Raw genomic sequence first — 24,704 nt, 5'->3', positions numbered from 1 at the left:
TAGGCTGAGCTGGCTGCAGAGGGGCTGAGGGTGTGATTAGTATGAAGGATAGACTCTTGTGTTTTGATGAATCAACACTTTACGTTGAACAGCTTTTCAGTTTTCCTTTCTGCTATTGAAATATGTGCTGCACTCTTTAATCAACCTTTTCCAGGAAGGTAATTCCATATTATCAGTAAGTTTCCAATAGACACTATCCAACTCTCCTTCGGATACCAGGGGCTAGGATTTCTGCAGCGTCGTGACAGTACAAAAACTTCAGGCTTAGAAACATTACACTACCCCAGCAGAATGATGGATCTGCTTCCAAGGGGTGAATAATCCTCCAGCCAAACAAAAACCAGAAAAGCTCTTTCAGTACCTTTATTTTCCTTTTCCGCGTTATATTCTTCTAGCAACTCTTACATCTTTGTGAACCGATCCCGGTGCAGCTCTGCAACAGCCAAGCTTATTCTCCATGGGGTAAAACATCAGCAGAACACGCGACTCCGAGCCAATGCCGAAACTGAACTGCTTCGCAAAATGAAAGTAATACACAGTTGGTATCTTCCTGGTGAATTGAATTAATAATGCTAAAAATCAATAGCAACTTAACAATCCTATAAAAGTGTGAAATTAAATCAGTGAAGGGAGCTGGCAAACCCTTTACAGTTTTGCTGCCAAAACAAAAAAAGGTTTGAAATTATCAACTTTCAAGGTATCTTAAATACCGTGGAGGAAGAATTGCACCCTTGCTCTTGGAACATTTAAGTGAAATCTGATCTTATTGGTTATTTCAGTGTTAAAATGTGCTGCCTTTATCTTTTGAGAGAATTCATAAAATTAAACATTATCTAGGGATGACCCGAGCACCCTCTCTTTTGAAGGTGTTTAACACGTATAGTGAGGCATGAGGCAAAACTCATAAGTACTGATCTTTTCAAAGCAATAAAAGGGAATTAGAAAACTGCATTGAAAAAGTATTCAGGAAACTTGTTTTAATTCTTCGCTTGCTGAAATGGATGCAAAAATCAGTACTTTAAGAAATACTCTCTCCTACTGCTTAAATAAATTCAAGACCCTGAATAAACAGCCATGGAAATGATTTGGGTCTTGAAATTCCTCCCCCCTCTTCTTTTTCTTTGCAATTGCTGTTACCTTGCTTCTTATTGCTAGCTCAAGTTCACAGCTGCAGAGAGGACTTTTTTTCTGTTGTTTTCTGCTTTGTGAGCAGACCGGCTTGAATCTGGAGGGGAATTTCATGGTTGTGGCTGTCTCCCTGCCTCCAGAGTTGAGGAGTTTTATCCCTTCGATAAAATCCATGGTGGAGCAGATTGGTGCATTTGAATCTCAAACTAAAAACTAACAACAACGAAAAACACCCCTTAGATTTCATAAAATCAACCAGATGCCTTAGAAGGGCAAACTTCTTGTTCCTCTTTAATTACAAGGTAGAGCAAATAAAAACCTGGTTTTAATTAAACAGCAGGAATATAAGATGTTATCTCCCCAAACCACTCTGCTGCAGTGAATTAACTTTTGCTAGTTTTCTTTCTTTCTTTTATTTTCTTTAAACCTGCTGCATATTAATCTAAACCCAGCACACAGAAAGAGAATTTAGTTTCTATGAGAATATTTATATGCTCCAAGATAACAAAGTAGCAGCTCCTGAGTGGGTATAAACTGGCAGAGATTTGTACTGGGTTAAGCTAACACCAGAATGGGTCCTTTAGAGCCAGTGCATGTTGACTGCCATGCTCAGCACCGACCCCAATGCAAACATAGCAGCCAGCTTAGCCTTTGCTATACACACCAAGGGATGTAGCCAATTTAATTGTAGCATTTAATCAACTCTCAATTTTCAATCAAGACCCAACAAACCAATTGCTCTGGTCCCTTCAGAGCTGTCCTCCCACCACCAGCACCCTCATGGATGCAGGGTGCTTACACATTGTCACGCAGCAGCTCCTGGATTGCTGAGGAAAAACAGCTTCGCATGAAGGCATACCCAAGCAGGGTTAAATCCTGGCTTTTCCCAGCAGCATGGTATCCCAAGCCTGCTTGTAAAATAGTGCAGGTGTGTTTATTGTAATCATCTCTCACTAAAAAGAAACAGGTTCAGGGGGTTTAAATATAATTAGCATGAGCTACACTCCTGCCTTTAATCACTACCTTGCTGGTTAATATAATCATGAAGGCAAACAAACAAGGATTAACTCCATTAAATTAAAAAAATATATATTCTACAGGGAAAGCCTGCAAAGGAATTTTGTTTTGGTGTGCTGCTACAGAGCATCCTTTTATTTCTGTGTTACAAATCATTTTGAACATAATAATAGTTGCCTTGGAGGAGATCTCTCCTTTCTCTGCCTGCCATAATGAAAAGCCAAAATACTACAGCCTTTATTTTTCTTTCACATTTGACATAACCCCAACACTTTGTACTTTCATGACATCTTTCACTAGAAGACTTCCAGCACTTAAAAATATTTAATGGCATGTCAAATGAAAGATAACATTTGAGTAACACACTTGCTACTCTGATAATATATCCAAAAGGATACATCAGACGTAAATACAGGTTTCGGGAACAAGAGCTGGTGTTTCCAAGTGTTCAGGTCAGTATATTGCTGTAATTACTGTGGCTGGACCTGCTTGTTTGGCAGCCGAGAAAACACCTGAATCTGGACCCGAGTTTTGCCTGTTTGGCCATGGGATATTTTGCAAATAACCTTTATCATGACATAGGAATCATTTCCCTATGAAATAACCATTTATTTCACATGGAAACCTCCGTTCAAACCACTCCTAAATACAGGAAACGCTCTAATCAGCAGAGATAGAGGCACAATGCTTTAAAGCAAGGATCACTGCAATCCTGAAGCTTCACATTCACAAGAGGAAGCCCAGATAAATACAGGCACATGGATAGAAGCCTGTTTGAGTATGTATGTAGTGTGTATCTCCTCACAGAGACAACAAATACCCAATACACTCTCCCCCCTTTCCTACCTCCATTGTAAACCAGCCCTTAGGATCTTCCGCAGATGTATTTAACAGAAGCCCTCCAGCTCCCTCTGAGAAGCGAAAGTCATTTCTACCAGCATGTTTATTGATACAGGATGTTTAGTACCTGCCTGCCTGCCTTTTGCTTATAATAAAGACACTTTTTGTGCAAATCTTATGGAATGCGGCGTGCCTGAATTTAGAGGCAAATGGGAGATCGGCACAGTTACAGCAAGTGGGGGCTGCTGTTGGGAGAGGTCCTTCTGAGAACCACCCCACCAACAGAATTTGAAGCATTTGCAACCATTTCTCTTTAGTTATTTAATTCCTTCATAACTGTGCCAAAAAACCAAGTAGGGTTAAAAGGAAAACAGGAAAATACCTCACTATTCTTCACTGGTTTGCAAATCAATGCTTGTGCTTTCCACTAAGAAACTGCAAGGAGAAGAAAAACATGAGAGGAAAATATTCTTCCCAAAACACTGTGTGTTAGAAGCAACGCTGTCAATGCTGCAGGAGTCAAAACAGGTTAAAAAGATGCTCGGCAGATAGCTGCAGCTAGCTGAGGGCATGAGCCTGGAAAGCATTACTGCTTGTGACAGTGAGCCCAGTCCTTCAGCCATTTATTTGATGTGCTCTGGTTTATTCTCCTCTGAGCTCAGGGAAACTCCTTACGGTGTGCAGTTAAAGAGAAAAAGCTCAGCGAGGTCCCTGCCACCCCAGTACCGCAGCTCACAGGGGTTTTAATACCCTCCATGCTCAGCACAGGACTAAGTGGGACCCTAAATAAAGCCAGGCTGAAATTCCTCCCTCCACTAGGTCAAAGATGAAGTAACAACTTCAAAAATGTGCTGAGCTGCTTGACAATTGCAGCTTTTGTAAATGAAATGTCAATCCTCTTTCCTATTTTCATTGTCAGTGTCAGGCAATTCACAAAAAATTAGAATTCAATGTACCTGTGCTGAAAACAAATGCAATGTGTTCCTCCTATATTTCCAAAAGCCAAACACAGATTTTACCGCACACTAAAAATGTGTAATAAAAACTGGAGTTACTTTTGTTTATGACCAATGGCGTTTTCTGATTTTTATGTTCTTAATTTTGGAATCAAAATGCAGGGAATAAAACTCCACCTTTTCCCATGGAAAAAAAAAAATTGTTAAAAAAAATAAAATAAGATAATTAAAACTCACCAACCATTTCTAGCAGCAACTGGGATGAGATACAAATCTGAGCAATGCAGAAACGCAGATCTAGGTTCTGTCTCTCTCATAATTTCTTGCATTGCCTAGGGGCCCAGAGATTACAGGAGCCCATGTGCTCGGGCAGACAGAAAGGTGACTTTCAGCACATCTGTCCAGAGGCAAATTCTATCAGAGGAAATTCTGTTTCACAGCCACAGCCATACAAGCTGCATATATTTTTCATTTGAAATGCATATTTTCAGGGACAACTTAGACTTGTCAAGTAATAAAATGTAACTAAGCTCTACTTTGAGAACAAGAAATATTCACACACTGCAGCTTTCTGAAATGAAAAGATATTAAAAACTCAAATAATACTCAAATTATAGGCTGCTCACTTGAAATAAATTACAGCTATCACTGTGCCATAGGAATACATCAGTTTATATAGCTGCTCTTTGAAAATGACTTCAGGTGTTTATGAGCTGCTTCTAGCATTTCACATAGGTGAAATTTCATTCCTGGGGCACTTCGGAGAAGAGGCACCACCTGCGGGGCTGGGATGGTCAGAGCTTCTGGACTCATGTCCGTCCCTATGGCACATCTCAGCATAGGGCCAGCGGCACCATTCGGCACTGCTCACTGAGCTAGGTCTCCGTCTGCTGCAAATCAGTGCTGGAGGCAAGCAACATGCCATCCGCTCCTTCTCGGCTGCAAAGCGAGCAGGCAGCAAGGCTCAGCAGGGGGGCAGCTGCCAAACGGACCTTTTCTGCTCATTTTAACCCAACCTGCATCTGTCGAAACGCAGGTGGGATTTTTTGCAATGCACTTCTTGAGCCCAGTGGTGTTTAGCAGCACTGATTTCAAACAGGAGCAGGGACAGAGCACAAGCATTTCAAAGCTTCTGCTGTCCTAACACCTGCAAAATCCCAAGGCTTTCCACAGAGTGAGACCAAAACCAGAAGAGACTTTGAAATATTGTTAAAACAGGGGACGGGCATAAGAATGAAAGCAACTCCTTGGTACGTTAGATCCGCCTTTCAGCAATGTTTTTCAGTCTCAAGAGCGAAGTGCTAATAGACCCATTCCTGCAAGCTCCATGGAGCACTCCATTATGCATTGCTAAAAACTAATGATTCACTGGAAGCCATGAGCTCTCCACAGTGTGATACGTACGGTGATAAAGGCACAATGAACAGCAGCAGAGCCAGAGATGGTTGCAACGTATTGCAGCAAGGCAAGGGTAGGGCTGGTTTGGAAATCGGGGGAAATCACAGGGCTATTGTCACCGCTTGATGATGGTGGGGATCAAAACACCCATCGGTAAGTTTTGAAGCACCAGGACCGCTCCCCAACTCCAATCTGTTTAGCAAGCAGCTGGAATCAGGTGGAAGAATATAGCAACTAATAGTAATTTCTAGAGCTCTGGAAATTTATGGAAGCCGAGATAAATTAAAAGGCAGAGGAGAGGATATAGTCATGCCCTTTATGTGCACATTGTTAGCAAGAACATGAGTGTAGAGCACTGAAACAAACTCTCTTGTCTCTCAAGACCATGACAGTGAAAGCACATGGATCCATTCTTTTTGAGGCTGAAATAAACCCACTAGTATTTTTTCCACCTATTGCCCTTCCTTTACACCCTTCTGGGAAAATATTCCTTTTTTAAAGCTTTTGAAAGTATCCTTCTATTCTTGCTAACCTCATCAGTCACTACCTTCATCTGTGCCTCTAAGCAGAGAAAAAGAGAGTGAGTGAAAACAAGAAATAAAAGGCACACAAATGCACAAAGGAATTAATCAGATGTATTAATAATCCTGATTTTAAAACCTGCATTGTGAGAGAAGAAGAAAATATATAAAATATATATATTTTGGTAGACTGTAAGCCAGGGAATCAACAGGAGCCAAGGCAAATCCCTCTTCTATGTTTTTTGAGGTGCTTCAGCAAAAGCTTTCTAAAGCATTTCTTTGGAGGTGGGTGGTTGACCCCACCATTTTCTTCCTCCCCAAGAAAAATCCAAGAAAGCATAAATATTGCTTGAGTTAACTCAAATATCTTTTTTTCTTTTATCCCTTAAACCAGAAAACAGTAGGGAAATAAATGTTCAGATCAAACATGACATTTCATTGTATCTGAAACAAAATGTTTCAGTTTTGGCTTGGGGTGAATTTTGCACTATTTAAAAACATAACATTTAACCAAATTTAGTTTCATAATATCTTGTTGAAATAAAAATATTTCCCTTCTAAAGTTTCAGAAAAAAAACCTAGTTTAAATTAGGGAAAACCCCACAGTTTTCAGTTAAATCTAACATATACTCAACACCAACTCACAAGTAGTTTTTGTCAAACCAAAAAATGCATATTCAGGGCACTACAGCTAAACATCTTCTGAGCTCTGTTTTGTGTTGAAGCTGGTACTCTGGGGCCCTGGCATGCACCTTGGGTAGTTGATTATCGCCACAGTTCGAACATTGATGTCATATCTGTCCTGCAGCTGAAAACAAGGCTGCTTCATGCTAGGTGCTGTAGGAAGGCTCTGAGAAAAAGACAGGTATCTGCATTATTATTATTACTACTACTATTATTATTACTGTTGTTGTTCCCTGGGTACTGCTGGTTTGGACATTCAAGTATCAAAAAAACCACAGGGAATAAAAGGCATCCCCTTTTGACTTTATATCCTGGGATTAAGCTATCATTTATTTGGCATTCCCATTCCCCATCATCTCAGCAGCTCTTGCTCCACTTGAAAGGTTTGACTTTGCACAATATGATAAATAGTTAAGAACAGCAGAAAGAGATGATCATCAGCACAAGATTATAATATCTGCTTTGGCTCTTCGGTGGCTCTGAAAACGTGCAAGTATGGTTGGGGAGATGGAAAATAATATGAAACACTCACTAACAGCATGTAGAGTAGAAACTTAGAAAACCACTGTAGTCATTGACTCACAGATGGTCAAATGAACAACATGTTTCTATTCCTGTATTTAATTAAATCTTAATTATGCCACCAACAGGGTTCAAAACGGCATTATGAAACAGCTTGCATGAATACCAAAATACGATTGGCTGACGAGACTTTGAACTTGTGTAATTATCTTCCCCAAAAAGCCACACGTTGGGTCTATGAAGCCTCTTTGCCGAGCAGCCCATTGCACTACGGCACAAGATGAAAAAAATCAATTCATGCAGAATATGCTCTGTTCAAGATATGGAGCTGATAAATGGAGAGGCAGCTTTCAAATTACCAGTGCGCCCAGATGAAAGATGCTGGCAGTGAGAGGGAGATTTTTCAAGCTTCCAGTAGGCTCTGGATCAGGCCCTTCTATGGAGGCTTTGCCTCTTACCTTCGTTGCTCTGTAGATAAAATGGACTCACAATAAAATCAAACAACTCTAATTTAATTCTTCCACCAGCTGATCACGTGAGTTAATGAAAAGCAGCTGCCTGAAATATTCCTTTGAATTGTCTTTTTTTGTTGTTGAAAGAAGGCCCTTTATTGAAAAGCAAGATTTTGGAGAATCTTTCATTTTTCATGTGGCATCTAAAAAAAACCACCAACAACAACAACAACTTGTAAGCGCATTTTCCCAAGTTTAGCTTTTTTCAGAGCTTCCCAGAGTAAGGGGCTCAGAAGGCCCCTTTAAGGGAGCTCCATCTTAAATACATTTCCTCTTCTTCCACCTTTTAACACCATTTCAAGCTCCTTTTCAGCTTGCTGTTCGGAGCAGAAATCACCTGCCTCTTTCCCACTTACAAGCAGCTCATGGAAGAGCTATGCATCTTGAGAGCAAAAAAGCACATTGTCCAATGTATGTAAACCCTTCACAGGTCCAAGGAAAAAACACAGGAGTCATTAAAAAAAAAAAAAAAACCCTTACCATTTTCAGCTTTTATGAAAGGCTTTCTACTTGAGCAACATTCAGTGGACATGCACAACACCTCGCTAAACACCCTCCAGCCTTCATGTGAAAAGACGGTTTTACTGTGCAGAGGGGGGAAAGAAGGAAAATGAAGAGGTCATTGCACCATTGTATTTTATATTGGTTTTCTATTGAAGCACTAAACTTTCTATTAAAAAAACATTAGGAAAAAATAGATATGATGCATTTCATGTGAGGTACATGAATTACAGAGGTGGTCAGAGCAAATAAGGCAGAGAACAAGGTTCTGTGTAGATTTACAAGATCCAGAATTTGTTGAGGGTTAGATTTTTAGTGAAAATTATAATTTTGCAATGGTTTTAAATTTTACACATTTTTACCTCCTCCCCCCACACTTGGCAATATTTTTTTAAAGATGAATTCAAATTTTGAAGGAAAATAGATGCTTTTCAGCAAAACTTTTGCTAATGAAGTCAGTTGGGTGAAGAGAAATAATTTGACTAGAAAACTTTAACTTATTCAGACCTTTTTTTTGTTGTTGAATCACCTGCATTCAGAAAAAAACCAACCAAAACCCACAACCCCTCATTGAAAATACAAATGTTCTTCACAAAAATGGAGATTGGGAAACACCTTGGATGGAAGGAATTGTGGCTGGGAACCTTTCTGCCTGTCTCAGAAAGGAGGTAGACCACAGAAGTCTCCAGACTTCTCAGACACTGTTCCTCCTGGGACATAGGGTGCTGGATGCGAGTGGGCATCCCCTACAGGGTGCACCTGCCCAGGGATGGAGGCCACTCTGCCAACTCCTTACTAAGCTAACAAAAGCTCTGGGAGAAGTGTGCGTGGAAGCCTTTGCTCCCTTGAATTTTCCTTTTGACATGAAATAGGACATAAACACACAGTCAATAGACAGATGACAGGGCTCCCACTTCCTACAAAAGCCCACCAGATTTGCCAAGAGAGAGAACATCTTTTCACACCCCTTACTCACACTTTTCGATTTCAGACCTAATTTAATTACTGATTCATCTTAAAAGGAGAGCAGAGATTTTTTTGGGCTTTCCTTTTTTTCCCCAATGAGGCCTCACGCTCCCTGAAATACCCAAAATCGCTGACACAGTGCGCTCCTCCAGGAATCCGGAGCCTTTCCCACTGAGTTACAAGCTGCCAAGGAGGCTATATTACAACAAAAGAAGTTTTTATGTCCTCCTGTAGGCAGAATACTGGAAACTACCATGAAATGTGCATTATCTGAACGGTATTTGTTGATGGTTAGAATCAACTTATTTAGGAAATTTCCAGCTGATATATAAACACACCATGGAGAAGGACGGAGACAGCCACAGTGATGCAGGCAGTGTCTGAACCCTCTTGGCTCCAGTCCTGGGACTTAATATCTTAATAAGTTGTCCTTATGAGTCACTGCAGTGAAGGAGCCAGGACTGCTCTTGTCACATTTGGTAAGTGGACTGAAATGCAGTCGCAGACTGTGCAGCAGCTGAAGATGGGGCTGGGCAAAACCATGGCAGGGATACCATCATTTGGTAGGGATCTTGTGGAGGGGCATTGTTTAAAGGATTAAACAGGGGAAAAAGTGGGTAAAGGTGAAAAGGAAAGATAAAAGAGACGTAGGGAGTAACAAATTTCAGGCAAACTCAACACAGGTGTCTGGCCAAAGTGCTCCAGCCTGCCATAAAGAGGTCAAAGCAATCAGACAGTCCCTTTTGGAATTAAACATCTGAATGTTTGATTAAATCAGTGAAGAGCACTAATGGCTCCCAGGAGGGAGCCTGATTTTCCACCGGATCAGTGGGATTTAGCCTGTCCCATATTTCCTCAGTTTTGCTCAAGAGAAGGTCATTGTACAAAGAAGTGCCCACAAATTCTACCTCTCGGTGCTTTCTGCACCCAAAACTAACCTGTGAGATGAAATGCAAGTAGTCACAGCAAATATAATTATTGAGCAGCCCAACTGATCAACCCAGAGCCTAAAAAAATCAAGGTGATGGACGCTTTTCTCTCCCTGTCTCTTCTGCATCACTGGCAATGCGGGTTTTACAGAACAAGTTACAGTCTAAGCACTGCCATGCACTGCATCCGGTCTCTTATTTCCCTGAGCAGAAGAGGGGAGAAGAGGAAAGATGCAGGGAGCTAGCAGATCTTCATCTCTCTGAAAGTGTTAGACTTCAATGATGAGCTAATTCTGCATTTACCAATGTCACCGAAGAAAAGCAAATCTGAAAGCAACAGATTTCTCTTGGGGAAAGGCAATGCGTTTTACGTACAGGTTTTGCAAGGTAGAAGCAAACTGTCAAAGCGACTTTGTAAGCGAAGTGTGTGTAAAAACAGCAACTTCTGAGTCATCAGCTGTGATCCTTGTGCACATTTTTGCCAACTCCAGCAACACAACCAGCTTTCGTGCTCTTGGGTGTGTTGGAGCTGCAGATTCTGGCCAGCTCTGAGAGAGGGAGCTCCATCCCCCTCTGGCTCCTGTCTTCCCAGGACACGTTATCCGAAATCCTCCTGTGGAGTCTGATTCCTGGCACAGACATGGGAACAGGAAGGAGCCCTGCGAGATGTTCGGGTCCCAGCCCACGTCTTGCAAAGAAACACCAAGGCTGCCCAGACAAGGGAGCGGGCTTTTCCCACCCCAAGCTCTGCGCTTTCATTTGAAACTTGCCATGAATTCCATTTCCTCGCCAAGATGTGGGGTAAGAGGGGAGAGGAGCTGTCATCACGGGTGCTCCCCACTACCCCTCTCACAGATTCCTTCATCTTTATTTTTCTCAAAAGGGAAAAAAAAACAAAACCAAAAAATGGGAAAAGAATCAGGAATTGTTCGATAATGTAATTTTAAAAACATATATATATTCTCCACATCCTGATTTCCTTTGCTCTGTCCCCTTTCTGCTGGCAGGGACACCCTCCCAAAGGAAAAGCAAAAAGGAGCAAAGTAAAGCAGTGAAGGAACTTATCTCCAGGAATATTTCCCTATGGTTTTCCTCTAAATTTAGGCAATTTTTATGCGAGTAGTTCAAAATGAGGGCTTGGGTGGGGTTCCCTTCTTTTGAAGAGGTAAGAAATAAGAAAGACCCCAAGAAGTAAGATTTCCTCCCTGTTTAATTGTTCCCAGGAAAAAAAACATGGGGAATGGAAAAGAAAGTGGAAGTTTTACGCTAATTTCCAAGTTAAAAACATAGATGTAACTACATTTCATTACTTCCTCCTTGCTGTGAAACACTGATAACTATAACCTCTAAAAAGGATGATGCCTATTTTCGCCCGAGATGCGTTTTCCAGCAAAAAAAGCATTAAAGAACACAAATCTTATCAGTGACATGTTTCGGTCCCCGCTATCCAACAGCCTCTTTATTTTTAACCCCAGAGATTTGTATCTAGGTCAAGTGTACGACCAGTCATCCTCCTCCCACAGCACAAGATTTAGCCTATCGTTACTCAGGTTCAAAATGCATTTTGCAAAACTCTCTTTGGGTCAGTGATTAGACCGAGTTCGAGGCCAATTCGTATTCCATATGAACCCGGTTGGTCCAGTCCTAGCGACAAGAGCCAGAATATCATATATACAGCAAAACTGGCCTACTTCATGATATTTAAAACATATGGCACAACAACACACCCCACATTTCCATAGCTTCGCGTGTGCGTGTTACTGATACGCCTTGCATTATAATGAAAATATTAGTACACGTTGAATTGCTGTCCCCCTCCCCCTTCCCTCCACATGGAAGGATTTCATCATATGTCTGCTCCGGTCTGATTTAGTTATTCATCTGCACTGAGTGCCTGACAGATGTTTGCTTGCAAATATCTAAATCACTTTGCACCAGCCTCATTTTACTCCTGCTGCATTCACCCGATTGCATATGGGGAGCGATGCCGCCTGCCCACTCCTGCCTCCTTCCCATTAAACCTGGGCAGTAGCCAGAGATACAATGCTGGGAGGAAAAAAAGATATCCCATCTCATTCCTCTATGTTCATGGTCTCCTGCCACACAGCAGAACGAAGATGCCAATGCAAGAGAGGTGCCCAGGCTGGAAAGTTCCTGCATGAACTGACACCTGGGGATGAGGGCAGGGAGGAAGGGTCTGGGAACATCGGGGTTTAACTCTATCCCAGCTGAAATGAAGACAGTGACTCTTCATCATTGACAGACTGAGCACATGTGACTTGTTGATTGACCCCAAAGTGCCACTGCAAACGCCCATTCTGTTGTTAGCAGGCTCAAATCATCACAAGAAAGCACATAAAAGCCATTTCCTCCAGGGTCCCATGCGTCACTTCAATTGCTTCTATGTTTCTATGTACCTTTGCCAGTACAACACCAATCTTGCAGAGATTTTGGGTTAAAACCTCCTCCCACCCTTGTCCACTGAAGTATTTTTGTACTAAGACAACTATATTAAAAGAACAGTCACACTCTGGGGCTTTCAAAATTGTTGTATATGAGAGGTCAGATTGAAGATTCATCTTTTGTAATACTTGCAGCAAGCACTGCTGCACATAGCCGTCTGCTTCCCCCCAAAGAAAACTTTTCATGCTTGTGAACACTTCCTTTCAAGGAAGTCCACAACTTCCTTGAAAACAAGTAGTTTGTTTTCAAGCAACTATTGCTTTGTTTCATTTGCTTTCTGAATCTGTTTTTCAGCATGTGCTTCCATCAAAAATCAGATCTCACTGGAAAATAAACCCAAACACAACCAAAAAGACAAACCAGGGAGCAACTTCAGTTACAAAATATCACTGAGCCCTGGTTGCACAACATGCCGTGAGACGCTGACGTTTCTAGCTTTTAATTTAGGCTTTGCCTCGTAAGCTAGAAGGTATGTGTCCCACCAGCCCCGCCAAAGGTTCAGAAAGGGCTATTTGCGCTTATGTGCAGTTTAGAAAGCTTATGGCTCTTTATTAACCACCCAAATCCCCCAGTTCCCAAGGTGAGGCTGACCCAGGGCAAATCAGAGTCAATGGAAGTGTTTCCATCACCCTGTCCAAGGCTGCTCATCACCCATTTTTAGTGCAACCAAATTCCTGACTGTTCTCCTCTGTTCCCTGATTAGGCAGAGAAAAGAGCTCTCCAGTGGAGAACATGGTTTTATGGAGGTGAGGTCTGAGTAAATGGTCCTTCACGTGCACATGAGTAGACTGGTGCTTGCAAGGGACTTCACATGGAAATTAGATCACTTAACTGGAATTTATCAGAAATGTCCTTCCTGCTGAGGCCCCAGAAAATAAAGTGACTGGAAGTATTTCCCCAGTTTCATTGTGGATTTTACCTGTCCCCAGGATTTCACTCTTAAGTTCTTTTACTTGAGCAGGATTCTAGAGAGACCTTAAACTGGGGATCCTTGCATTTGAGTTGGTGATTCTTTTTAATCCCCCCCAAATCCTTTCAGCAGTTAATGGATCATCTGTCCTCCCTCTTGGATGCGAGATTGCATTTGAAATGGATTGCATCTCCCACTCTATTCTCTACCATCTTTAAGAAAATTACTTATCAAACCCTTCCCTTTCAATCAGCTGAGCAATCCTGGGAGCCTTCAATGGCCTCCTTACCCTTACCCCAAAATAACTACCTCCCAATGACTGTAAAACTACAGACAAGCTGCGCTAGAATCCCACCAGACACACTTATTGTCAGAGCCCATGGCAACTTCTACAGCTAGGTGCCTTCAATGCTAATTCTTTCTAAATGAAAGGTTGCCTAGTGGCATACTGAAAATTAAGCCTTTGAAGCCAGCACACAGCTCCCCGACCTATTATTGCTTTTTCAGATATACTCCACTATAGCAAAATCCTACAGATGGTTCTGTCACGAGTGCAAAAGCAATGGTTTCAGTGTCTTCCCCACATACAAAACGTAAGCCAGCTTATACAGAGGATCTTCCAGCTCTATTTCCTCCATGTGTTATTTTTATGTATCTTCCAGGGAAATGCAACTGGAGAATTTGAATTTAATAAGTGTGGGATATGGGGCGCTATTAAGTCTTCAAAGCACAATCAAGCAACAGTGATGGATCAAAGGCCTACAGAAAACTTGCAAGAAATTATTGGCCCTTCAGGAGACTGAGCCACGACAAATGCCTACTGGATCTGTACTTCAGCCCCCTCGGGAGGGCAGAATTATTAAAGGTCGTTGCAAAGCCTGCGGAGAGCAACATAAAGTTTTCTGCTGACTTCGCAAGTTGTGGATCAGACTCCAAGTCACCTGATCGAGCATATAGTGGAACTGACAGTAAACTTTGTCTTTGCCAAAAGCCCAAAAGAGAAGGAAATGAAACATCACAGTAGTATTGATGCCAGAAAAAAAAAGTAAATCTCAAAGCTCAACTGATAATGAAAAATCTGGGAGAGGTTCAGGCTGAGGACAGGTATGCTTTTTTATAGCTCTCCTCCTTCAACAATTAAATGCAAGTTTAAAGACAACTTGAGCTAAAATAAAGGCAATACTTTGTAATCCATTACAGTTTGTGATGCTCATCTTCATGGCAAAGAGAGCTACTATGCAGTGTAATTGTTTTAATTCAAGGACTGGATAACATAGAAGCCAGACAATATCCTTAGGCTACAGCCCATGTCACCTTCTGAACTGGAGTGCTCCTGGAGAAGGTTTGAGCACATGCATCACCCCCTTAATTTCAATGCAATGACTTCTGTGCTTGAACTTCACCAATAAGACTTTGTCCGTTCGCACAGAGACCAAAACGTGCCCCACTACGAAGAGGACAGTGGTGCATCCACCCCTGTAACACACCTTATAGCTTCACCAGAAGGAACATTTCTCAAGCCCACTTCTCATCTGTGATGCTGAATGTAAGATGCAGGCAGCTGGGCCAGAAAAATTAGCCCCAGCTTCTTACAATGCTCCCAGAGCACTGTTTCCCACCATCAAATCCAAACACAGCAAGGCTCAGGGTAATACTGAGCAAGTTATCCTTGCCCTGTGAAGAACACTGGGGGTACAATGGAGCAAGGCATCAATGGAAGTAGGGAAGGATACCCTGACTCCTGGATACAGCAGGCTTAGGAGGTTAAAATACCTGCTGCCTGACCCAAACATACATCTTCCTTGACACTGCATATGCAAAATCCAGAGAGGCTTTGTTGGAATGCTCTTCCTGTGCCTTTGAGGGGTGCAGCTGTTTCCCTGATAAATTCATTTCCAGTTCCTCAGCTACTACACACATGTTCCTTTATGCCAGCTTTAGTGTCTGTACAGTATTCTGTTTATAACCAGATCTGCATCAAGATGACTTGTGCTATTGTTCATGATGTCTGAACAGATAATATAGTCTACACAGGTAAAGGTTGTTACTTCTGAGGAAAAAGCCAAGTTAACTTAATATTTTTGGAACAAAAATCCAAACCAAATGATACTAATCTACAAATTTTTATTATTGCTTCATTTAAATTCATCCAACCTTAAATTCTGAGTACTTGGAGCTTTTTTACCTCATTATTTTGAAAGAGATGATGGACCTTTCTTGCTTTTCCTCCCCAGATCTCACTAGGAACGTCAAGCCTGGTTTCCCTGGATTTGTGGAAGGTCCCAAAAGTGGAACTTGGTCCGGTTGAGCCTTTAACAAAGCTGTATTTTCTCCTCAGATTTTATTCAGGTGCCTGAGTTACACAGGTGTTGGTACAGACAAAAAAAAGAGAAAGATTTATTCAGTCTAAGAAAAATAATTTCCTCTCTCAGCTATTCAGTGATCATTTATTTATTAAACAGAAGGATTTAAATCTTTCAGCATTGAATTAAACACCAAAGTGAAACCAAACCAGCTGATAACCAAGTAATTTAGGCAGAAGGTACTAGCCCATAGTTGCAGCAGAAATCAAAAGGAGGCACTGGCTATGTGTGTCCGCTTCATTGGTGGCCAGGCAACCCAAGACGTGGCAAGCCCCGTCCTGCTCAGCTGCCACGGTCTATCAGGGACATCCAAAGCAGGGAGCAGGGGCAGCAGGCAGCTAAGTACCTGGGCACAGGTAAGGAGTCACAGTAAGTATGCCTGGTTTTCGAAAATAAATCACATTTTCCTAGGAATGATGGCATATTTCACAAAGCATTTTTCCCTAAATAACTAAGTCTGTCAGGTTTTTCTTCATCTCCTTGGCCAGAAGTTTACCAGTCACACAGGGGTTCTCCAAGGTGATACTCCTTCCCTCTTCTAGGCCACTTAAAGACATAAAGGCAAGACACAAAGGACCTAAACCAACTCACTCACTTGAAATCCAAGGGATCTTCACCAGGTCCCACCCTCCTGCTAAGACACTAAACCACTGAAGATATTAAAGAGCACCATCAACCTTCGAAGAGTGTGAGCCACAGTCCTCCTGGAGCTACAGTTTAGTCCCATATTCTTCAAAAAAGAAAGCAATGCAGGCTGGGTGTTAGGATGCTGTATTTTGTCCTGCTGCTATGGGAACATCAGTAATGCCTAAAGGCCCACAGAGAGCATAGAGAAGAGAAAGGCAGAACCTTTCACCACTGGGAACCATGATGCTTGAACCAACGATGACCTGTTGCTCAGCAGCAACCCACCCAGCCCATTGGTGCTATGGTGGTTAAACTCTAGAGGTACCCTCAACAGTTAAAACTTAGCTAAGGTTCAGGGCAATGAGCTCCTGTGTCCAACAGGAACAGTTTTCACCCTGGAATCCCAGGAGCAAGCCCTGGCGCCTCATTGGAAACAGTTCTCCATCTTCCAGAGATGGAGAAGCTGTCAAAGCAATGCTCAAAACCTGAAGCCAAATTGATGTTGTTTTGAATATATCTGCCTTGAAGTGGGTGTTGCAGTCCAAAAAGATGAATATAAGCCTGACACCTCCCCACAGTGCCTGAATGCTGTTGCAACAGCCAGGCTGGTTTTGGATACTCCTTAATGCTGGTGGGAAGCCCTTCTTTCCCCTTCTAATGAGGCTAGAAATAGGGGAGGAAAAGGCAGGGAGAACAAAATATTTCACATGCTTTGATTTTCTAGTTCATGAAACAATATTTTCATTTTCCTAGCCCAGGTTTTAAGCTACAGTTGCTACTGCTGCAGCCACAATTAATATTTCACCTTCCAAAAAGAGGGGGGGAAAGAAAAATCTCTCTTCTCCATGGATTCCCAGGGAGATATTCCACTCTGATCTGCAATTAGTGGTGGCCTTGAGTAAACGATCTAAAATAGAAATGTTATTTTTGGAATCATGATAGCTACTACTTTTTACTCCCCCCAAATGCCAGTTCTTCTTTTTGCTTTGCTCTATGGTTAAAAATAGAATCCACAATTGCAATGCCATTGCCTTTTGGTTTCTTCCTACAGCAGGACACACACTATCTTTCCAATGCTATTGACATGAGAAATTACACAGATTTCTAATCTTGACAGCAATCAACAGTCAGACCTGAAACACTGCACTCAGCATCTGAGGCAGAACTGTGTCTGGTCTAAATTATCCCTGTCTTACTGACAACGGAGCTTGGATGACCAGGAGATGGTAACTGGTCCTCCAACCGCTTAATGCTTGAGACCCTGATGCAAAACCTGTTGAAGACACTGAAGATCTTTCTTTTTATTTCAGAGGGGGTTCAGATCAGAAATTCAGGTCTGTATTTAGCATATACGTGATTTTGAACACCTGCCTATGTCCTACAGAAGTTATTAGGACTCAGACGCACCTCTCTTCTCCAAGGCACATTCCAGTGCTGTGCAGAATCCCAGCCTCAGTTGGAAAAGCTGTGGATTACAGTGCATCTTAACCATCTAACTTACCTTAGGATTTCTTTTGAAAGTTATGATTTGCATTTATCATTATTACACTGTCCTGACATACACAGAAAATAAGGCAAGCTCTGGAAAGATCGGCCTTGCAATTCACACCTTGCTTGGTCAAAGCGTGGATGGAACTGCCAAATTCATAAAGGAGGTGAACAAAGGTCCTGTGGGGCTTTCTCAGGAGAAAGAGATGTCCACAGGGAAAATCTGGAAGTTATTCCCTTCTCTCTTTGTTGTCATTCACCTGTAAAGTCTTTCCCAGAAAGGTCCCTGTTTTCAACCTCCTCCAGCCCAAAGCTGAGGAAGCCAGGTGGATCCATCAAACCAAGGAGAGAGCCACCACCTTGCTCCACACAGGGCAGGCATCAGCATATCCAGCTGCTCCAGCAATGCCTTTGCAAATCAAAAGCATGCCTTGACCTTGACTGCATTTATTGGTAGGATTAGCAAGCAATAGGACTTGCTGTCCCCGGGTCAGCCTCTCCTTCACTTATGTCTGCTGCTCTGAGGGCTTATAAATGAGGAAGCAGAAAGGAAGAGCGGGCACATCAGCTGGTAACAGTTCAGAAACAGATGTACATTCCTGCACAGAACTCCAACGTTAGCGTATCCAATTACTTTGAAACTGTGCTCCACTCCAACTGTCTTATCCCTAAAGCCTCACTCTCCTTACCTCCTGCCTCTTATCTGCACTGCTCGCTCACTGCTCCTTTGCTTTTGATTATAAACTTGTCACTGCAGGGTGAATGCTTTGGGAAACATCCGCCTGCTGCGCCTAGCTGCTGCCACGGCACAAAGCAAGGAGTAAGGAAACGAAGCCCTCAAAGCAGAACTGCAAGGCAAAATATGACTTTGCCTTCACAAAGACAGCATGTGGAAGTTGATATTCAGTGGTGGCTGCAAAAGCACTAAGGAATTATCACCTAAATCACACTGAAGGTGAGGGAGGGAGAGATGAAATAATCAGCTTAAACCTGGCTATACTAGAGGCCATTCAATGCTGGGTGCTGTTTGGAATTGGGTTGTTTGAATAATGATGCTTTTCTCTATAGCAGTAGGAAGATAGGAGGAGGAAAGCAGTAAGGTCAGCAGTATCTTTCTTCAGTTTGCTCCAAAGATATGCATCCCTGACAACTCCCCTTGACAGAGAGAGCTGAAGGAGCAGCCTGAGCATGTTGAAATGCTATCGCCTTTACTGCCAGGGCTCTTAACCTTTCCCCACTTCCTCCTGTGGGCAGAGGAAAGAGGTGGCAGGAGGCAGAAATTCAAACATTCTCCTCTACAGTGCAGAGGGGCTGAAGGGCGATTTTCTGGCCAAGCTCTGCCAGGGGACAGCTGGACCACAGGCTCCGTACGGAGAATAAGCACTACCCCCAAAGCAGAGTCTGTGTTCATTGTTCCCTTCTAACAAGAAATTTTAGGAGCCTGATAATGGCAGTGGAAAAGCAGCAGCAGCATCATAGTGGATGTCACATTTAAACAGGGCATTAAATCTTTCACCAGAATGATTTTTCATGTTGCAGTTTTTAATTTCATAACCTCTTTCCCACCCTGCTGTGGAAGGATGCATCCAGCCCATCCTTTGCCAGCGGTACCTTCATACTGCCTGCCTCCCCCACAAACCTCTCAAAACTCCCTTTTCCTTCAGGAAAGCCAGATCACATTTCGCTTGGGTCTGTGCACACGTAGACCATGCCTTTGGTCTGCTCCAAGGGAAGATATTTGCAGTATTGTCAACACTGTACTCAGCTCTGGCACTAAGTACTGCTAGGGGACTCGGTGGCTGTAAAGAATACACACATATACAGCAGCTCTGGAGCTGATGTTTGCTGGAGCTGGGCTTACAGACTTCATAATTATGACACAGCCAAGTTTCATCATAAATTTCCCCAATGAAGCCTGTCTAATACTAAAAAGCTTTGCACATTTAGAGGTTACATACAGCAACAGTCCCCATAGGGAGAAATCCTGCCTCGCTTTGTCGTGCAAACACTCTCACGCACAGAAGCCAGGCAGGAGGCTGGGGCTATTCATTTAGTTAACATCACTATGGTGTGCAGAGGAGTGAGGGGCTGGCTCTGCCATGGGAGCCTGCTCCTGCTGTGCACCGTGCAGCGCAGAGAGACATGGCCAAGAGCACCCAGAGCTCAGCTGGACCAGGGCTGCACCAAGTGGCCGCATCCTCCATGGCTCCAGCGTGATGCTGAGCTGCACCCACCCATGGTTGCACTTGTATGGGATAGGCCCAGTGGTTATCACAAAGGCAAAATGCCTATGCCAGCTGAGAACTGGGTGTTCTGAGATACAGCCACACACTCTGTTCCAAAAAACCCTCTGTCCCCAACCGCTGGAAGGACTGAGTCCCACCCCATGGAAACACCTCACTCCCTGGGAAATCAAGTCCTGCATTTGGTGGTCATGGCAGGGCAGAAGGAAGAGGCATAATAAGCATTAGCATGCATATCAGCAGGGCAAGGGGAGACAAGAGGCAGCAATGAGCAGCTCTGCTTCTCTTGCAAGCTCAGGTCTCCTCCCCTTGCTCCTGGTACTCTCAAACAGCCCAAAACACAGCCCTGCTCCCTCCCCAAGCAGCCTTTTGCAGACACAGATAGCACCTTTGGCAGCGTACTCCTGGTGCTCATCCACATGACCCAACTGCCTTCCCTTGTTCCACACATCCCTGCAAATCCAGGGCAGCTTACCACCATAAACACGGAAGAGCCGGTGCCATTCAGAAGGAACCTGTTTCCTGGGAAAACCACGCTCTTTGCAGCTAGAAAGCAGAGCTGCCCCTCTGGTCTTTGGTCATGGCTCCTTTTACTACTTGCAAATGACCTCATACACTAAGAGGAGGCTTCTGAGTACCTCCAATACAAATCACATACCCCTGATGAGGGGTGTTTAGCTCTCTGAGGCACAGCTCCACATCAGCACCACTATTGACAGCAGTTTATTTCACTTAGAGGACAGGCGAGGGGCTGTTACTCAGGTTTCTCCAGTATAAACTACCTTAACTCAGCCAAGGACAGCATCTGCTTTGGGTCCACAGGGCTGGTAGATGTCATCCCAGCCCCCTGTACTCATGGACCTCCAGGTCACAGATGCAAAGTAGTCACCAACCCTCGGCCCCAGCTGCCAGGCTCAAGCCCTTCTGGAAGCCTGGTTTTGGGGCGGGAGAGGCACCCATTCTGAGTCGCCGGGGTCTTAAATTGGATTAAAAGTCTATTTGCAGAACTGCCTCGCTTTCCGACTTCTGTGCTGCACCTGAAAACCTTTCCTTTTGAAAGCAAACACAGGCTCTCCCCAGGGACTGCCTGGGGAAGTCTTTCCACTATAAACATTACCTACCAGGAGTGGAGTCAGCCCCAGGCAAGCCAAAAATTCCTTCTCCTACCAAGGAACACTTTCCAATCAAACCAGACATTATTTTTTCCATTAATGAGTGTTGATACCTACTGGAAAACTTTGCAAAGAAATCCGCTCCAAACTAATTCTTCTGATACAACATCTACATTTTACGAGTTTGCTTTTGCCTTATTTTTATTATTATTGTTTTACTTTATTTTCCTGTTCCCTATTGAAAACATGATCTTTGCTGCTCAGGAATGCATCTGTTCCTGCAATTTGGGCTCTAACTGAAATCAGAGGTCCAAAACTGATTTTGCTCTGCCTTAGCTCCACAGAAGCAAGCAGCGTTTTCCCACATTTTCCCTGGTGTGATGGAGAGGAAAAAGAGATCCACCGTCTTCTGTTTGATACATCAGAAAGCCTGGAGCTGCTACCACGAGTTTTATGTGCTGGGATACCACGATTTTAACAGCAGGATATTCTGGAGGAAAGGGCATCCTACCTACCTACCTCTGCTCTTGCTTCCCCCAAAAGTACTGTTAAGTGTTTGACAGGAGGTGAAAAAAAGCAGGGAGAAAAATCAGCTGCATAGCCATGGTGTACTCTCCATCAGGTTCTCTACCAACTATTAGCTGCTTTCCTAATGACCTGTATTTGGGGCTTCATGGGGTTATAGTTCAGGAGGGTCTTCCCATGCTCCCCCACAAGCAGGGGAGCTCAAAACTCCACCTTTCCCACAGCTCAGCATGCCCCAGCGGACTTCTGCCACCCTGAGGTCACCCCGTGGGTCCCCATCTCTGCAGTGCAGGGGGTTTGAGGAGCAGGGTGCTGCTAGGGGCAGCTCTTTAAGGGACAGCAGGGGCTTTGCACGACACCCCCCCCCCCAGCACCAGGGGTCAAAATATGGGGCATCCCCTTGGGCATGATGAGGCTTCATAAGCCCTGCACTCTGATTTGGGCAAGGTACCAGGGCAGCCTAGCTATGGAGCTGGGAGCGGGACTCATGGGCCGAGAGGCAGCCTGTAAGTGCTCAGCACCCCAAAACACACCTTGGCAGGGCAGTTATCCCAAAGGGATATCCCAAATCCAACATCTATGGGAAGGGGGGAGGGTGGTCGCCAGCTATCTTTTATTCGAGGTGCATTCCCAAGATTTGAAGTGAAGTGTAACATAAAACTGTGAAAGTTTAGCAGGGGAAAAAGCTTTCCTCCCACTGAGCTGGCTGGCCAATGAGAAAGGAGCCCTGCACCTCCCTCACTTCTGACAACTATTTAGCAACTGAGCTCAGCTAAAGTTTCCAAAAAGTTAGAATAACTTCCTCTCTCTCCAAGACCTCAAGTTTTTTTGCACAACCCCGGTCCTTGAAATAAGAACCCTTCAAGCAACCTGGAAAACGTTTGGTCAGCAAAAAAAAAAAAGCAAAACCAAAAAGCCCTCCTGTTTTTCCAAAGGATCTGTCTCAGGAATTTAAAGCACATTTAAGACACACACGCACACACACTCACATAACATAAAGGAGGGGGGGAAAGTCTCTTCCCCTCCCCTTCTTGCAGAAAGCATGGAAGAAAGCTCCAGTTCTCCTGTTTCCCCTGTGGATAGCTTGGGGACCAGTGAAGAGGAGCTGGAAAGACAGCCAAAGAGATTTGGCAGGAAGAGAAGATACAGTAAGAAGTCCAGCGAAGATGGCAGCCCTAACCCAGGGAAGAGGGGGAAAAAGTCCAGTCCCAGCTCCCAGTCTTATGAGGAACTGCAGAGCCAGAGGATCCTGGCCAATGTCAGAGAGAGGCAGAGGACTCAGTCGCTCAATGAAGCTTTTGCCGCCTTGAGGAAAATCATCCCCACTTTGCCCTCTGACAAACTGAGTAAAATCCAGACCCTCAAGCTGGCAGCACGGTATATAGACTTCCTCTACCAGGTGCTACAGAGCGACGAGATGGACAGTAAGATGACGAGCTGTAGTTATGTGGCTCACGAGAGGCTGAGTTATGCCTTCTCCGTATGGAGGATGGAAGGAGCGTGGTCCATGTCGGCCTCCCACTAGCCACCGCCCGGGCCAGGCAAGCCCAGCTGCCGAAAGGGTAGGTACCGATTTCTCTTTTCCTGAATGATGCTCTGCATTCATCTGGCTGTGGGATGGGGTGCCCGTGCCTCCCTCCACAGCCCAGCTTTACTACAGGACTTGGTCCTGCCCAAGGAGAAGTGGCACAGCTTGGTAGGGTGTGGGGATGCTGCTGGGGGACGGGATGGGGGCCACCAACCTGGAGGTGAGATGGGTAGCACAGATGTGCCTGGCCCCCTCCTGTTCCCCTGTGCCTGCAAGAATTCAATCTAAAAGGAACTTCCATTCATGCAAAAATGAAATATGCCCCATTTAAAAAGAAAATAGGAATAAAAATCAGCATGATTCTACTCTGCAGGGATGGGGGAGCCAAAAGAGAGCTGGTTGATGAGGGATGGGGGGGGAAGTGTTGCTGCATGAGATTTGCCAGAAATCGCTGCTTCAGAGAAGGGTTTTAAGAGAGGAAAAGGCGATCAGTACAACAGGCTGACAAGGGGATCTGAAACAGCTGCCATCCCAGCCCAAAAAACCCCAGTGCTGAAGCAGCAGTCCTGGGGTGGCCACATCGTCTCCCGGTCGGGGGGGGGTCTGCAGGACCCAAGTGGGGTTCAGTGACAAGTTCACCCCAGGTTGTGTTCCTTTTAAAAGAAACAAGCAGCAGATGTCGGCTGCAACCTCAGGCTGTGCCCCTTCCCCCCCCCCCGCACAGTAAAAAGCAAACAAAGATAGAAGAAACTTGGCCAAATTTTCCTATTTCTTCAGTTTCCCTTCCCCTAAGTGCCGGTAAAGCGAAGGCTGGTGTTAGATGTAGTTTCTTATTTACTCTTATCACTAAACCCTTCCTCATAGTTTTCCATTAGCAGAAAACTACTCTCTCTCAAGTTGCCTTTGTAATATTCGGGGAGGGAGGAATAAACAGCAAGAAAGGAAAAGAAAAAGACCTTTAATAACACCCTCATCTCAAGCCAATTAAGCAGAGCAGCTCTGGGTTGTGTCAGCCAGAGTTTGCATGTGGCTGGTCACTCTCTGGGGCTTGGTACATAAAGCAGAGTCCATGAACCCATTTCACCAAGCTCAAAGAGAGAAATTTGCCGCCCTCCCATAACGTCGTGCGTGATGTAAAATGAATTAATTTCATCACGCAGAGAATCGGCTGCTTAAAGGTGAAAATAAAGTTTATCCCAGCCCATTGGCCAGGCTTTTTTAAAGGCGCAAATCCATCTTTGTTTTAGCAGCAATAAACGGCCCGTTTAAATTAAAACCCAACTGTGGGGCAACTGCAGCACCTTGTTTGAAACTAGCCAGAAAGTTTTCAACCAGGACTTACTAATGGTGCAACACAGAGACTTAAAATCATTTTAGAAACCACTTCCAAGTAAATGTTTCACTTACATCCTTAGATGGTTTGTACATTCGTGCTGTAATTAAGGTGTCCACACACTCTTCTATGGAAGAA

At 43.9% G+C, this 24,704-nt stretch overlaps 1 protein-coding gene and 1 long non-coding RNA gene across 2 annotated transcripts in view; one reads left to right on the top strand and one right to left on the bottom strand.

Moving 5' to 3' along the window:
- The window catches only part of LOC115608414, a 52,856-nt gene that overhangs the window by 8,724 nt on the left and 19,428 nt on the right, over positions 1–24,704 (bottom strand). The window lies entirely within an intron of this gene.
- Positions 22,534–24,704, top strand: part of TWIST2 (twist family bHLH transcription factor 2) — a 34,996-nt gene continuing 32,825 nt past the window's right edge. The window contains exon 1 of the mRNA XM_030487185.1: positions 22,534–23,267. Within this exon, the coding sequence (XP_030343045.1) occupies positions 22,748–23,230 (483 nt within the window). The 5' untranslated portion in view covers positions 22,534–22,747 and the 3' untranslated portion in view covers positions 23,231–23,267. The remainder of the gene's footprint in view (positions 23,268–24,704) is intronic.

The sequence above is a fragment of the Strigops habroptila genome, chromosome 5 (assembly GCF_004027225.2).
Source record: "Strigops habroptila isolate Jane chromosome 5, bStrHab1.2.pri, whole genome shotgun sequence".
In the NCBI taxonomy this organism is placed as follows: domain Eukaryota; kingdom Metazoa; phylum Chordata; class Aves; order Psittaciformes; family Psittacidae; genus Strigops; species Strigops habroptila.
The sequence above is the reverse complement of the archived record's forward strand: the minus strand, read 5'-3'. Positions and strand labels throughout refer to the sequence as shown.